The sequence below is a fragment of the Aplidium turbinatum genome, chromosome 3, assembly GCF_918807975.1.
Source record: "Aplidium turbinatum chromosome 3, kaAplTurb1.1, whole genome shotgun sequence".
In the NCBI taxonomy this organism is placed as follows: Eukaryota; Metazoa; Chordata; class Ascidiacea; order Aplousobranchia; family Polyclinidae; genus Aplidium; species Aplidium turbinatum.
In genome coordinates this window covers 45,371,541-45,387,142 of record NC_137474.1, presented here as the reverse complement: position 1 = coordinate 45,387,142, position 15,602 = coordinate 45,371,541, and the positions used below count along the sequence as shown (strand labels likewise).

Below are 15,602 nucleotides of genomic sequence, written 5' to 3'. Positions count from 1 at the left end.
CTTAAAGCCATGCTTGAAGGTGGAAACTAAGATTGGCTTCTTGTTCACGTAATCTAAATCTGCAACCACATTGTGAAGCTTGGATGCGATACAAAAGTGATAATAACTTGGCGAGTCCTGTGCTGGCTCGCGCGGTTCAGCTTCTGTAACGCTGCTGTTGCTATTTTAGGAAATTGTGCATGGCGATTCACATAACGAAATACTCGGACTGAGAAAGCCCCCCTATTGGCAGCTTCGCATACTTGTAGACTGTGGAGGCTTCAAACCACTGGCGGAGGATTGGCAGATTGAAATTCCCGCTTGTATAGTATAAGTGGTGTTTGAATAATTTCTTTCACGGTCCCGCTGAATAGAAAACTGTCCTTAAAATGTGTAGCGCACTCCCCAAGAGTCGAACCCGCGCCGCCGCATCTTGAAGTTTCTTTGTGCAGAGTCCGGCGCTAAACCAACTGATCCATCGGGAGGCCTTAGGCATTATATCTGAGACAACAATTCCAAGCGATTATAAAACGAATGCGCGTCTCTGGACGCACCGAGGGACATGAGTGAGGTCACAACGTGTTCTGAGCATTCCATAATAATTTAGGGTTATTTCAGATTGTGCCACACAAACACCATACATCTCAAGTAGGCTACGGTATGTTTTAAATAGTTCTATCCGCCCCGATAGCTCAATTGGTTAGCGCGTCACTTCTGGAACGAAAAAGCTTCAAGATCAAGCGGCGCTGGTTCGACTCTCGGGGTGTGCGCTTGAGCAACGCAGGTTAAGGACTGCTCTCCATTCAGCGGCATCTAATGGATGGAATAGTTCCCTGGCAACAAGACTTCAACAATCGGAAACTCCACTCTGTCAATCTCGGTAACCGGGCCTGCGTCAGTGATTCAAAGCCTCTACAAGTATGCGAAACTGCCAGGATTAAGCTCTGCAAGAAGCTTTCCCAGTCCGAGGATAAAGATTCAATCAATCAATCTCCTTAGTCGTCGTAGCTTTTTTGTGCTAGTGTTGGAAAAATTGAAGCATCAAAATTATATGACACAAAAAAACGAGGCTACTTAATATCAGATGTTTTTGTTAAATCATGAAATTTCTATCTATGACTATTTTAGTAAACCAAAAGTGATTAAATTAAAACAATGACTCTCTCTATACAACATAACGATTCTTGTTCCAGGTTCTAAACAACGCAGCTTGACCTTTTTAATAAAAGTTTTTTAAACACAACTAGTATGCATCACCAATTCAGCTCATAAATGTATTGTACCATCTAAAGTTCTAAACACACAGTGGTAAAGTATCGTGAATTAGCTAATTTTAACCTTAACTACACAGTACCAAAATGTGTTACAGCTGACATTCATACCAGTTTCAAAATAAAACAAAACATCATTAACTTATGACGACATAACAAACACAGCTTGGTGTGAAGCACAGAATGAAATGCTGGAAATGGATAGACAGCACCAGCAAGCAAAATATCAATTAAGCCATCCCAATAGTGAGGATAAAACCGGAATTTGTATGATGAAGAGAATACACAGTTTATTTCAAGGTAGTCGCGGGACTTTGAACACTCTGTAAAATCAACCGACGTTTTACTGATTCACCACAGTGGGATCTTTACACAGGAAGTACCCAGACAACAAAATCTGTCATTTTTACATTGATTCAACGTCTACAGACGTTACGTATGATGTAAAAATGACAGAGTTTGCTGTCTGGGTAGGCTAAAATTAGAGCATAACAGTTAAAATCACGAAAACGTAGCGATAGCCACAGAAAATATCATAAATAACTTGTGTGAAGTTTACATTCACAACAGATTGAGAGCACCAATTGCCATCAGATCATTACATGCTCATTGTAGACGCTTATCATCGTGGCAAAGGTGGGCAGGATCAATGTGATCAAGCCAACGAGTCGAGCGATCAATAATAATACAAACCGCCTCGTTCAAAAACAAAACGAGTGTAACCGGACAGGGATTCGAACCACAAAACTTTGTTTTAAATGCCTCATATCAATCAAACGACCTGATATATTACTTAATCAATTAGCAGATAGCAAGGTGATTGTGAGATTAAATTGCTGTTCTACTTCGTCACCAATTCATTTAAAAATCCATCGAATCCAAATAGAGAATTTGTCACAACTCGTTTTGAGCACGAATCGACCAACACACTGCACAGCTTGTCAACACTTATATTCTTAAGTACGCGGTCAACAAGATGGAAAAATAAATACAAAAATATCTGAACGTAAAAGCACCGTTGTATAAATATAGTGGCAATAGAGACATATGGTGAGTCATTTGTGTTGTGTGTCATTAGTGTAGTAAACTTGTGTAAATTACTGTATTATATACGCTGTGAGAAAGATCAATCCTTCGATTCCTCCTTTAACGATTGTTGATACCTGAAAATATAAAGTTAAAATTCAGAGTCAATATTTGCATCAGACAAAGCTCAAAATGACGGCACTGACAAGACAAACAGAAGATTCTCAAATTGTAATGTGAGAACTCACTTCAATATCCTCGCTACTTGGATGCTTCCTGTTATGCCCAAGCAAATATTTACTGAAAAAAGAAGATAGTTCTTGGGTATAACGACGAGCGAATACCGAGACCATATTAAGCCAGTTACCATCAATGAGGCGGATTGATTGAGACTAAGGGCTTCCGGTGGCCGAAAGTAATCAGACAACCCAGCAATCACCAAAGCCTGAAATTGAAAAATGTTATAATAACCAATTGAACATATCCATGTATTCTCTTCTCTTCCCAACAGACATACTCATAATAAAGTATTTCTTTGGGGTATGGTCTACATAAGATATTACAACTTCAAAACAGTGAAAAGTTATTTCACTCACCCATTTAAATGCTGGCGCCCAAAAATGTATTGTCTTCAAACCTGAAATAAATAGATATTTTTAAAAAGTGTTATACAGTAGTAGATTGATTGCTAGTATAAACAATACAAACAAACTTATTTTCACACAAGTCAGTTCAATCATAAACAGCTAAAAATCGCTTCGATCAGCTAGATCATCATCAGTTAATTAACAGCCCATTTATGGATAGAAGACGATGCGATGGACAGAATGAGATGGAGAATAGGAGTGAAGGCAATCGCTGCAAGGAAAGAATCGGCCACCTCCACTGATGAGGACAAAACCGAATTTGGACGATGATGATATAAACAAGTTCTGAAGATGATTTAGCTCAGAAGTTCCAGAAGCACTGCACTACTTAGAAGAAGCACTACTTAGCGGCCATGGCCGCCGGCTGCTTTAAGGCTTGCACTAATAAATTTTGAGTTGAATTAGACTTGCAAACTGTTGTAGAATTTAACCACACCGTTGTGAAGCCCAATGAAACCGAGTTAGCGCACATTCCCAACTATAATGCTTGATCACAATAAACATCTTTTCTTGACTAATTTGGTTAAACATATCAATCAGATAATTCTATCTAAATGTCTGGCTAATGGCTGATATGATTAACCAGTTTTGTCTGTATTTGGAAATCTTGATGCATAATAATTGTGCAATGTGCATGAGCAAGCTCTATCAGCGAAAATCATTGTTCTTGTAAAAATTTTACGCCAACAATAGCTATTAAAAAATGAATGAGGTTGTTCATCAGGCATTTAGTTAAATGTCATTTAGCTAATAGCAATAACAATAACATTTAAATGACATTAGTTAAATAAAAATATTGTATATCATGTTATTTAACAATAGCTATTTCTTAAATAGTAAAAACATTACGTCGTAGTAATAGTATAGTAGATACTAGATACATATGACGAAGCATATACAAATTCATTGCAAAAGTCCTATCCTGTTACTTTTGTTGGTAGCTGAAACAGCCAGAAAATACATTTCGTTGCAGATTACAGGCCTCGAAATTCACGGCGGACATGTCCGCCGTCGGAAGTACCCTCTAGATCGGTCATATTTGTCCGCCAGAAATAATACAAGAACTAGTGATACAAATCGTCATTGCATAGCACGAACAGTTGTTGCGAGAATTCAATTTCCCGCGCATCTAGAAAATGTAAATATAGTATCCCTCAGCTTCCATTCAAGCTGGAAAACTTTTGATTTTTACGTTGCTTCAACGATTGATGACATTGAATCATCGTAACAAAGGTGAATTCTTCGCTTAGAATTGATAGAAGTACCGGTACTTCTGCACTAATCATGCGCAACTTAGTTCAAGTCTTGTGTCACAATGTCTGGCTTTGATCTCCGAGTAATATTGATAAGGAAAGGTTGGTTACAAAATTATAAATATGTGTAGGCTATTACAGCAAGATGCAGCAAAATTTGTTAAGTTTTGGTATTACAGTATGAAAAAGCCCTGGGAAAATTCACTTTCGCTCACATGACACGCAAAAATAAACCTAAAAAAAGCCTAGTGAAACTTTGCACAGCAGAAAATAGTAGCGTTAGTGTAGAAGTTTTCCGACTCGTGCCCAGAGCATTGTGACGCAAGAAGCCACACGACCTCGTTCGGTGGAAGTTAATCAGTTATGCGGCGTGCAGCTACATGGCGCTTTGACTCTTCAAGCGCACGTCGTTGGTCTGATGAAAGCCTTTCAGAGTGACTTCGCTGAAATTTAAAGCCTTCTAAACCAGGGTTGATCGGTTAAAACCTGGTTTAAACCTGGCAGTTTTGACCACCTATTACTGGTCAAAACCCCTTTAGTGTATTAATCAAGTTGCTTTTCAATTGAATTAAAAATATTACCCTCCATGTTTAGTAATGATGTTCAACTATATTTTGTTTTGATCAACAATAACCTAAATGCTGGATTTGGAACAAAAAATATTCAATGTCTCTGTTTATTTTTGATATTTCAATCAGTTGGTTATTTTAATTATTGAGAAAATTCAAATTCTAAAAATAAGTTTCTGATGAACCACAAAATGCTTGGTAGAACGATGAACAATTTGCACAGCCAACTGAAGTACAAGAATTTATTCCAACAAATTTTGCCTGCTTGACAGGCCGGTATTGGCAGCCATTAATGAAAGTTCAGGCGGCCATGGCCGCCAGCTATTTCGAGGCCTGCATATCAAAATGGTCATTACTCACAACTGCTTTTATATTTCCTAAATAGCCCATAGCCCAGGTAGCCGATCATTCACTACATAAAAATATTTTTCTGGGTTTTGACCGGTTTAAACCTAGTTTTCACCGGTTAAAACCAGGTTTAAACCGCTTAGTGGCCAAAACCAGTTTTGACCACTTAGAGATCAACCCTGTTCTAAACCGTATAGTTATAGTTCTCAAATGGCGAAGAAATATCAAGATGTGATTAAGCATGACGATTGACGATCGACAATAAAACTGGTGTGTCCGCCGTGAGACTTAATTTGTCCCCCACGATAGCTGCTCAGACCGGACACGTTTGTCTGTCGTCAACAAAAACGAATTTCGAGGCCTGAGATTAGTATAGTCTGTGTTAACAGTGGCAAAACAGCATTGCAGTTAGCGCTAAACTGGACAAACTTCGTTTCAATAGTTCTAACTGTGACATCATAAGCTATTTTAGTGTCACAATATTCACTTTACTCACTAATTGCACATCAATACGTTTCAAGATAAATGCGATTATTTTCATTTCAGGCATATTCTTGATATGTTTTCTTCATAAAGATTGCAATCGTGCATGTCTGTCTCATCTGTGTCTTTGGTTGAACAATTCATAATTCTTATTTATATTGGTCAAGAAAATGAAATATCTTCTGACAGGTGTCAAACCCACAACAATGCTTGATATGAACAACTCGGTTACATGTCTTGTAATACAAACAAATTTATTTTCACTTGAGTCCGTTCAACCATAAACAGCTAAAAATCGATTTCTTGCAGCTAGATCAGGGGTTCTTAACTTTTTTTGTCTCGTTTACCCCTTGCCGAATGAAAAAAGTAAAATTTACCCCCACCGTTTTGGTGGCCCCTTGTGATGTCATCGTATCCAGTCAACCATGCGAAGAAATGCAAAACATCCTTTTTTGTGTAGATTTACCTTGGCAAATATCAAAAACAAGCTGTTTATTTGCCGAAGACACGATTATTCTTGACGGGGTCCTGTGAAAAATAATGTCTACTCAAATATCCTAAATAAGTATGATAAAAGCACACAAGAATGTTTAAGTTTGTCTTTCTTTTATTAATAACTGACACGCAATTTCAACAGTCAATCAGTGAGACTTTTGTGCTTGCTTTCCACGAATTTTTTTGGAGATTCTTGGAACAGTCGTTGAAAGAGCTAGAAAAAGCTACTCGCATGTCGTCTTTGGGAACTAAGCGAGATCGATGTTTGTTTGTTTTGATAGTCAACAATCAAGAGAACCCTGCTTCACACAGATAAGTAGTTGGTAAAGGTATAATAACTTCAAATACACGCTTAGTCAGTGTAGGAAACTTTTCGACTAATCCACACCAAAACTTGGAAGTCACCATTGCACCATAAGAATTTGGAGCAAAGCGTTGTTGAACGTTGAAGATCAATTCAATTCATCTTTGCAAAGATCATCGTCAGCAATACTTTCTAACTTGGCTTCGAAGGGATGAGTTATCCAAAGAGTAGTACGGTTAAAACTTTCACCTTCGAAGTAACCGTCAAAGTTCTTTTTTAAGGCGGCAAGGCGCTGGCGTATTTCGACCTCGCGGTTAGAAATCTCGTTGCGACTTCTACTGACTTTCCAATCATCAAATGTTGGAAAATTTGCGTAAATTCCTTTTTGAACTCTTCTACTCCACAGATTTAATTTTGTCTGAAAGCTCTGAATTTTATCATGTACATCTATACTAACACTTTTTCCTTGCATTTGCATATTGAGCTCGTTCAAACTTGAAAAAATGTCTGTCAAGTGAGCCAATGCACCTATAAATTTGTTGTTGCCAAAGTGCTTACTTAACGGGGATTTGCGTTCTCAAAGAAAAATTTCGATTTCACCATGTAGTTCGAAACCTCGAGACAAAACGACCACTAGAGAGCCACCGAACTTCGGTGTGCTAAAGGAGAACAAAGTGTTCTGAACAGAGAACAGAGTTCTGTTCTGATAACTAAAAAAAATGAAGTTTGCTTACAATTCAGTAAATTTACCCCCTCGGCTAGTAACTACCAACCCTGAATGAAGAAATTTTCCCTTTAAAGTGGAGTTTTTCAGCACTGCTCAGTGTTCACATAGTGAATAAATGCTTCATAATACTTTTCCTGACAAGTATAAAGTTTTACCCATATTCCCGCAATGCAGGATAAAGATACAAAACAAACATCAAAGATGAAAACTTATTTTATTGGGAACTAGGCCAACTACTTTTTGAGATAAAAAGAAATTGACCTCTTGTCGTTATGCACCAATAAAACCATGATGCATAGCTTTAAATTTTTTTTTTATTGGGTAGATGAAAGATTGACGAAAATTTTGGCAAAAACAGAAAAGTGCTAAAGTCTCAAAGTCCTGCAAACTAGTTCAAATTGGATGGATTAAGTGCAACCATACTTCTTTTAAAAATGTCTATGACAACACAATGGTGTGATTAAGGGAAAACAAACATGACTATGACATCACAAAGGAGTATTGACCCTCTTCAGGGAAAATAAAAAACATCAAAATGTTTCCATCTTTCACTACATTTAAATGTGATTTGGGCTAAAGGTTGGAACTTTAGCACTACACTGCTTTTGCCAAACTTTTCATCAATCTTTCCTCTACCCAATATTTTTTTTTTAAGTTATGCATCATGGTTTTATCGGTGCGTAACAACAAGAGGTTAATTTTTCTTTTATCTCAAAAACTAGCAGCCAAAACTTGTTTTAATGTTCATAAACAGGTAGCCCACCCAGAAAACATGGGGTAGAGCTAAAAATTATCCAAATATGTTGAGCGGTTCTTGAGATATTGCCGTTTTTCTATTGCTCCTTATGTATGAAGCCACCTAGTGGCTAAGGTTATTTCACTTATAACTCGAGAACCGCTTGTGTGGTTTTCATCAAGTTTGCACCAAATACACATCAACTGGAACAACTCTTGACGTTGTACTGGAAAAGGTGTGGTGTGCTGGTCAAAAGTGCCTTTGTGAAACAGAGAAACAGGACACTCACCACCTGGTCCTAACATGCCCATTAACCAAAATCTCAGGTGGCTTCGAAACTGTACACGAGTGTGGTACTGCATTTAACAACTGGCTGGATCAAATTACAGACAATACTGGAGATGTGCCAACCATAGGACATTGTTACTAGTTATTTGAGACAAAAAAAAATCTTTATGGCTCGTGTGTTGAGACTTGAGATCTACAAAATTGCAATGAAACAATATACCAGACATATAGTCTGATTTGAAATAAGTTATACGAGTTATGAGACTGTTTCTTTGTTGAAAGAGATGCTATTGCAATGAGTTTACCCTAATTGCTGCCATGGCCACCTAAAGATATGGCCTGATTTGTAACATTTTGCAGAAATTTCCAGGTTTTTCTAACTTTGGGCGAACGTTTAAATAAATTTTTCTAAAAATTAGATTTTTACGCTTTCTTTACTCTTTTCCCCAGATGACACAATAGGTTTTAACATCCTCACATGTTGAAAAACAAAGAAAATTTGATTTCGAAGATTTTAGTCAGACTCAGGGCTGCGATTTTTTCTTTCTTGTCGAACGACCAAAAATTCTGCGTTTGTTTGTCGAATAGCAATATGACGTCATAAGAGTCAGATTATAAGCGTTTGGCCGCGAATTACTGCACAAGTTGTGTGGTACCAGAGTCACTTAAGTTTTAATCGCACGGTGGTTGAGTGATTGCAAAGGAGTATCAAGCGCTAAGTTATTTACCTACCGGACATGTATATTATTTGTTTTGCTCCATGAAGAGAACTGTTGTAAACGCGAAACTGAGGATCGCAAAAACCCGCACGCAAACACAGTTAGGAGCGAAATATGCAAGTTACCAAGAAACACAGCGAAGATATATATAGCGAAAAATGAACTGCAGATAAAAGAAAACGAAACAATACTACGATAATACGAAACAACGGCGTAATGTTACAGCGTTTAAGGTGTGCCGAGATGGCAAACAAGCCCCTTCGTACAACATTGCAACTTCAGACCGAAACCCAGATCTTTCGATTGTTGGTGCTACTTCAACATGAGAGGCTGTTTCAACTTCCTGATGAGTTTGAACGTCTAGTAAAGCCGTGCTATCGCCAGGGCCTGACCTTATATTTGCAGATGGTAGCTCACCGACCGAACTTGAACTGCTTGTTGGTTGTGCTAGGGCAAACTCAGAAACGTCATCACTAGGGCCATTTTTATATGACCTTAAAAACTCAATAATATGACTTTATTTTTTGGAAAATATGACTTTATATGACTTTATGTGAAAATCGTTTATTTTTACATGCGAACAACGTCACTCACGGAACTAAGAAGTAAAACATAAGCAACATAATACACAATACACATCCATTTTTAATTTAAATCACTGTTGTAGTACAGTTTCATGTAGTGTGGAACGTTAGAGTCTTTGAAGTTACGATTTGGACGTAAAAATGACTTTAGTAAGGAAAATGAGCGCTCCACAGACTCTGATGTGGGTTGACACTTCTGCAGTTTTGCATAAAGCGCTGGTGAAATGTCTTGTCTTTGTAGCTCCATAATTTGTTTCACATCGTTTTTGTCCAATCGCTTCTTAATGTTATTTTTGAGCTCAAGCGGATCTTTTCCGAAATCAAGGGCATTTAGATCAGCATGGGCCTCTTTGATGGTGTACGTACAACTTTTCATTTTGAATATTAAGTTGACCTCAATGTGTGACCTCATAAAATATAGGTCTGTGACTGTAAGTGTTATGTAGGCTAATCCTACAGTTTGCATTCGTGCAATCAGAAATTGCCTTACTTTCTTAGTGCTTAATTGTTTTACCGCTTAAATTGGTATTTTTTATTTAAAGTGTACAACGGTATGACTTTACAACTCAAAAATATGACTATATAACTTAAAAAGCTGATTTATGACCTAACCAGGAAAATATGACTTTATATGACTTCATAACTTTCTTAATATACCTCATAGGGATGCGGTTTTTGCGTTAAAATTGATTTCACGACTTACTGATGCATAGAAAAAAATATGACTTTAATGACTTTAAATGGCCCTAGTCATCACTATCTCGTCGAGAAAAGAATGTAGGCCATCGATGCGTTGTTCCTTATGCACTTGAACGGGTTTATTTATAAAATTTTATTGTTGAAAAGTGAAAACGTAGTAGGCGCATTCTACTAAGCATGCTTTTGCTTATACCACTAATAAATTGAACATGTTCAAAATTGAGAATGTTTTGCGACGTTAGGCTACTAAACGCTATTAGCCGGAAGTTTATCTGAATGATAAGTTCCAAAGTGACGTGGCAATGCTTCTCTCGATAGCTCCTTCGAACAGATCCCGCACTTCACTCGCTGTTTGCTGAGCCTTAACCGTTTCTCTAAAACCGACCGAAGCTTTTGCCATCCGTGTTGTCGGAGGATTCTTTCGTTTTTTAGTCATTATAGGATACTGACTAACTGAAGACTATCCTATCTGTAGTTGGGCAAAGCTATGCTGTTTTTACAACTTGCCTGTTACCTTGCCTAGAGCTCGACCGATATCACTTTTTCAGGCCGATACCAATATTTATGAAATTTTTAGGCCGATATCGATATATATATATCGGCCGATATACATCAGCTACGAAAAGTTTGTTACCAGCAAAGTTATTAAGCAACAAACCAGTCCAAGAAAGTTTATGCATTAGTTGTTGTAATGAAAAAATCATTCTTAACACTAATCACAAAAAAACACCGAACAAAAAAAAAACAACCCAGGCCTCGAAATTCGTTTTTGCTGACGGCGGACAAACGTGTCCGGTCTGAATTGTTCGCCATTTAAGAGATATGGCTAGGGTTTGTAAGGCTTTTTAAAATTTCAGCGAAGGCTTTCATCAGACCAACGACGACGTGAGAGTCAAAGCGCCGTGTAGCTGCAATACGCTGCATAACTGATTAACTTCCACCGAACGAGGTCGTGTGGCTTCTTGCGTCACAATGCTCTGGGCACGAGCCGGAAAACTTCTACAATGACGCTACTATTTTCTTCTGTGCAAAGTTTCACTAGGCTTTTTTTGGGGTTTATTTTTGCAACTTCTACAATGACGCTACTATTTTCTGCTGTGCAAAGTTTCATTAGGATTTTTTCTTTGGGTTTATTTTTGCATATCATATGAGCAAAAGTTAATTTTCCCTGGGCCTTTTCTTTCTTACTGTAATACCAAAACTTGACAAATTTTGCTGCATCTTACTGTGATAGCCTACTCGTATGATCTAATGTTGTAACGAATCTTGCCTTATCAATATCACTCGGAGATCAAAGCCAAACATTGTGACGTAAGACTTGAAATAAGTTGCGCGTGGTTAGTGTAGAAGTGCACCAGTACTCCCATCGATTCTTAGCGAAGAGTTCACCTTTGTTACGCTGATGCAATGTCACCAATCGTTGAAGCAACGTAAAAATCGAAAGTTTTCCTGCTTGAATGGAAGCTAAGGGATACAGTATTAACATTTTCTAGATGCGCGCACTAGAATGGGCGAGAAATCACATTCTCGCAACAATTGTTCGTGCTATGCAAGCACGTTTGAGCAACTTGTGTTTCTTCTAAAGGCATGTATGGCTGGTTTTGAGTTTGCTTTTGCTGGCCGTTTATCGGCGAAAAATAGCCGATACAATATATCGGCTACACCTGATATCGGCCGATATATATCGGCTGACCGATATATCGGTCGAGCTCTAACCTTGCCTTGTCCACTCCCAGTGACTACCTACTATTCTTCTAGAAGCGAACTCTAATATATAGCGACCTTTCTTATCTGTGTTTCTGATTCTGAACATCTGGTCGGAAACTAGGCTGTTTTCTTGATGTAAAAAACTTGCGTAATAAGTAGGCTTTGTTGTTGTCTTTTATTGTGTGCTTCTGCGATTATTTTCTCCTGTATCAATCACCTGCTTTAAGTTATATAACGGAAAGGAAATCTTAAATTTGTTTTCGTCATTATGCACTGGCTGCATAAATCCATCATTGTTAAATCTTTCAAAGAATGACATCTCGCCTGGTGCGAGACAAATTTCCTGCAGATGTCCAGACTTCGCAGCGAGCAAACTTGTTTATACTTGTCATGCATTGTGATTGGCTACATACTGGCTACAATGTAAAAACGACAGGTTTTGCTAGCTGGGTTGTGTGCTTTTGTGAATGTGCAAAATCGCCCACTACGTAATCACAGAAACTCTTTTAGTGGAAGGAAGTCGAGTTGCAACCGTGTTAATCTGTCCACTATTCTTTATTCACATTGCAATTTGCAAAACATTTCTGCAATCTTGGAACAACGAGTGCATAAGCCAGACATAAATACAAACTTGCAAACACGTTGACAACTAAAAGTAGCCTACTTCGATTATTTTATCTATAAAAGAAACCCGTTGTGTCGAATAGCACGAAACGTGTGTGGCGAAATGTTTGATGGCAGGCGTTAGAACTTCGAACAAAGCATTTTCCCGCAGTGTTCAAAATGTTCTGGAAGAGAACTCCTTTCCATAGAAATAGCGGCTTTTTTCATCTGTATTTCTGAACATCTGGTTGGAAACTAGGCTGTTTTCTACGTGTAAAAAACTTTCATAGCAAGTATCCAACAGTCATTTTACGAGAGCAATATTGTTAATTGGCTCAAACGGCGAAATACAAACTGGCATAGACGTTGACAACTCAACGTAGTCTAGGTTATTTCATCTATAAAAGAAACCCGTTGTGTCAAATAGCACAAAAAGTGTGGTTGCGAAATGTTTGATGCCGGGCGTTGGAACTTCGATCAAAGCATTCTCCCGCAGTGTTCAAAATGGCGGCACTGACGCTTTGGGAGTTTCTCGTGTGAAGCGTCGCTTTTAGACCTTGCTTTGAAGTACCTGGCGCAAGAAAGTTTACGTAAGTCAGCACTTTTATGATTGCATCACGTGATGCCCCCTCCGATTGTTCCTCGACCTGACCACGTTTAGTCCTCTCTCAGTTTATTTTCCTTTTTATTTTTTGTTTTTTTTTTTCGTTTTTTTTGTTGTTTTTTTCCGTAAGGCACAGCGTTTGTCGAATAGTGATGGCGCGTGTCGAGTGACCTCGTCACCGAAAAAGGCAAAAATTGAAGCCCTGGTCAGACTGTTAATTTTCAATAACAGTCTGATTTTGCGTTTTTCAACTTACTTTTTCTCATTTGCTACTGCTTCCCCAAAGCAACAAAAAAGTTTTATGTCATTAGAAAACCGCCAAAAGTAGAAACATCTTAAAAAATGTCAGTCAAGCACTAGCAGTAGCTGTAATCAAAATCTGCAAAATTTAACAAATCAGGCCGCATCTCCAGGTGGCCATGTTGCTGCATATTGGGACGTTTAATGTCAAAATAGGTAAAAAAAACAAAAAAAAACAATAAAAAACAAAAAAAACAAGCTCGTTTTTTTAAAATCAAAAAGAAACGTTTTTTTACATCTCCAGTCACAAGACCAACTTTGATCGCCTTTATCTTTGTTTCAAGCGTGCTATTTTTATATCTGGTGCAGTGTGATTCTTTTCTATGTCTGTTCTTTCGCCTTAGTGAAGTCCACCTGTGCAAAGATTAGATTTTTGTGACACACTGTCTTGAGCACAACATCACAGCATGGGGTTACAGTCGCTGGTTTTTCTTTTAATGCCACGCATCTGTCTGGTCACCTTATTTTCTTCAGTTTGCTCTTGCATGTGGCAGACTGTTATGTGAAAGAAAAAGGGACATTTTCCTTTCGCTTACCAGCAAACATTTGTCATGTGACTCATTGTCTTTGTCCAGATATTGGAAAGCAAAGACAATGATAAAGGATACACTTATTCGATATATTTCTTTACGTTAAACGGATAGTTTCACTCAGTTTCACTTAACATTAGATAGGATTTGGTTTGGGATTTCAGATTATGATACAATAAAATGATTGATATGTTTAACAGTATCATACTGTACGGTACGCGGTTAACCAAATTTCGGTAAACCAACCAATAATGTTAGTAGTAGTACTACAAATAGTACTATAGGCTACTTACTTAAGTATAGTCACTTTTTACTATTTAACCAACCTGCCGGATGATTCCATCTTTGTTTCAATTTATCAGACATTCGAGCTTGCAGACGTTTGTCCAATCTTGCCAAACCATTACGAAAAGCACCACTCATTCTACTTTTGTGATCTTAAAAAACAATACTAATGAATAATGATTCATACCAAACTTTATGTTAAAGATGCAGTAAAACTTGCCTATAGTACCACCTGAAGTGACCTTCAAAAATGTCCCTGTCGCAAAAGGTCACTATACAGCCAAGGGCACTACAACTGAATTCTACTATAGTTTACATTTACACGTGTCGTACAGTCGTACAACATAGCAATAACTTTTACTTTTGATAAAAAATATATTCCTGGTGCACAAACATTAGCAAATCGATGAAGTCTATGTGAAAACATATTTGGAATTTTCAGAGTTGGTTTGTAAGCTGTTATAGAATTGGATAATTTTGGCCCAATCAATGAAGTTTATTTCAGTATATACAGGCCTCGAAATATCTGGCGGTCATGACCTCCGGAATGACCTCAAATGTCTGCCAAAGCCGACTCATTGGTTGATCATAAATGGCTGCTGCAAAATTCTTGACAAAAATAGAGCTAATGCAGCAAAAATATATTTTAAATTTGAATTGTTACAATTGTTTGTTTAACGCGAACAAATACGGAGCTGAAACAATAATCGTACAGGCAATTGCTTTAAAGATCACATTAGAGTGGCGTGGTTAACGAGCTGATGGCAAAAGTAGCCATTTTTACATCATTTCAACGCCTTGCAATGTTGCCTTGAAATAAAGTTGTCTGAACTTGTCCGCAGAATATGTAATTATGTATTCTAATTTTAACAATGAGGATTGTTGTGTTACATTGATCGTTTGTTAAAAAGAAACGTCAGAGAGAAACAGCTGTCTCAGCTCAGCACAGAGTCTCAGCTGGGTTCCGCATGTGCTTAGGCGAATGTGGCCAGGGAATAAGTGATCGTAGTTGCTTTCTGGGTTTTTTTTTTCAGTCATTTATCGGTCATTGACCGGTTTTTTAGCAAAATGTCCGAAAAAAAATAGTCAATTCGGTCAAAATGTCCGAAAAAATATGTAGCCTAGTCAACGCGCGCAAATCGATTTCAGCGATTGCAAAGAAGCTTCTTGCGCCACTCTACCATTTTTTGTCAATTGGAAATACAAGACATAGACTTAGTGTTTGAACGTTGATCCAATGTCTTATTATATGTGATAACGCAAATACAGAAGTAACATATCTCCCAAACGTGACTGACGTGGTGCTTTTAAGTGTGACGCAATGTTGCGTTGCCTTGGAAAGGTCAAATCGCTTGGTAGAGATTGATCGGTCCGTTCTGTCAATCGGGACATTTTCTCAACATGTTGCATAATTATATTATCAATTTTTGTGCTGGTGGTCAACC

General features: G+C 37.8%; 1 protein-coding gene across 1 annotated transcript; it reads right to left on the bottom strand.

Moving 5' to 3' along the window:
- Positions 1-1,228: 1,228 nt before the first annotated feature.
- On the bottom strand, positions 1,229-14,310 carry LOC145766344 (uncharacterized). The gene is made up of 4 exons (XM_082578036.1): positions 14,199-14,310; positions 2,873-2,913; positions 2,525-2,721; positions 1,229-2,413 (listed from the first exon to the last, which is right to left on the bottom strand). Exons 1-4 carry the CDS (start codon positions 14,293-14,295, stop codon positions 2,377-2,379), a joined length of 372 nt encoding a protein of 123 aa, XP_082434162.1. The 5' UTR covers positions 14,296-14,310; the 3' UTR covers positions 1,229-2,376.
- Positions 14,311-15,602: the final 1,292 nt, after the last annotated feature.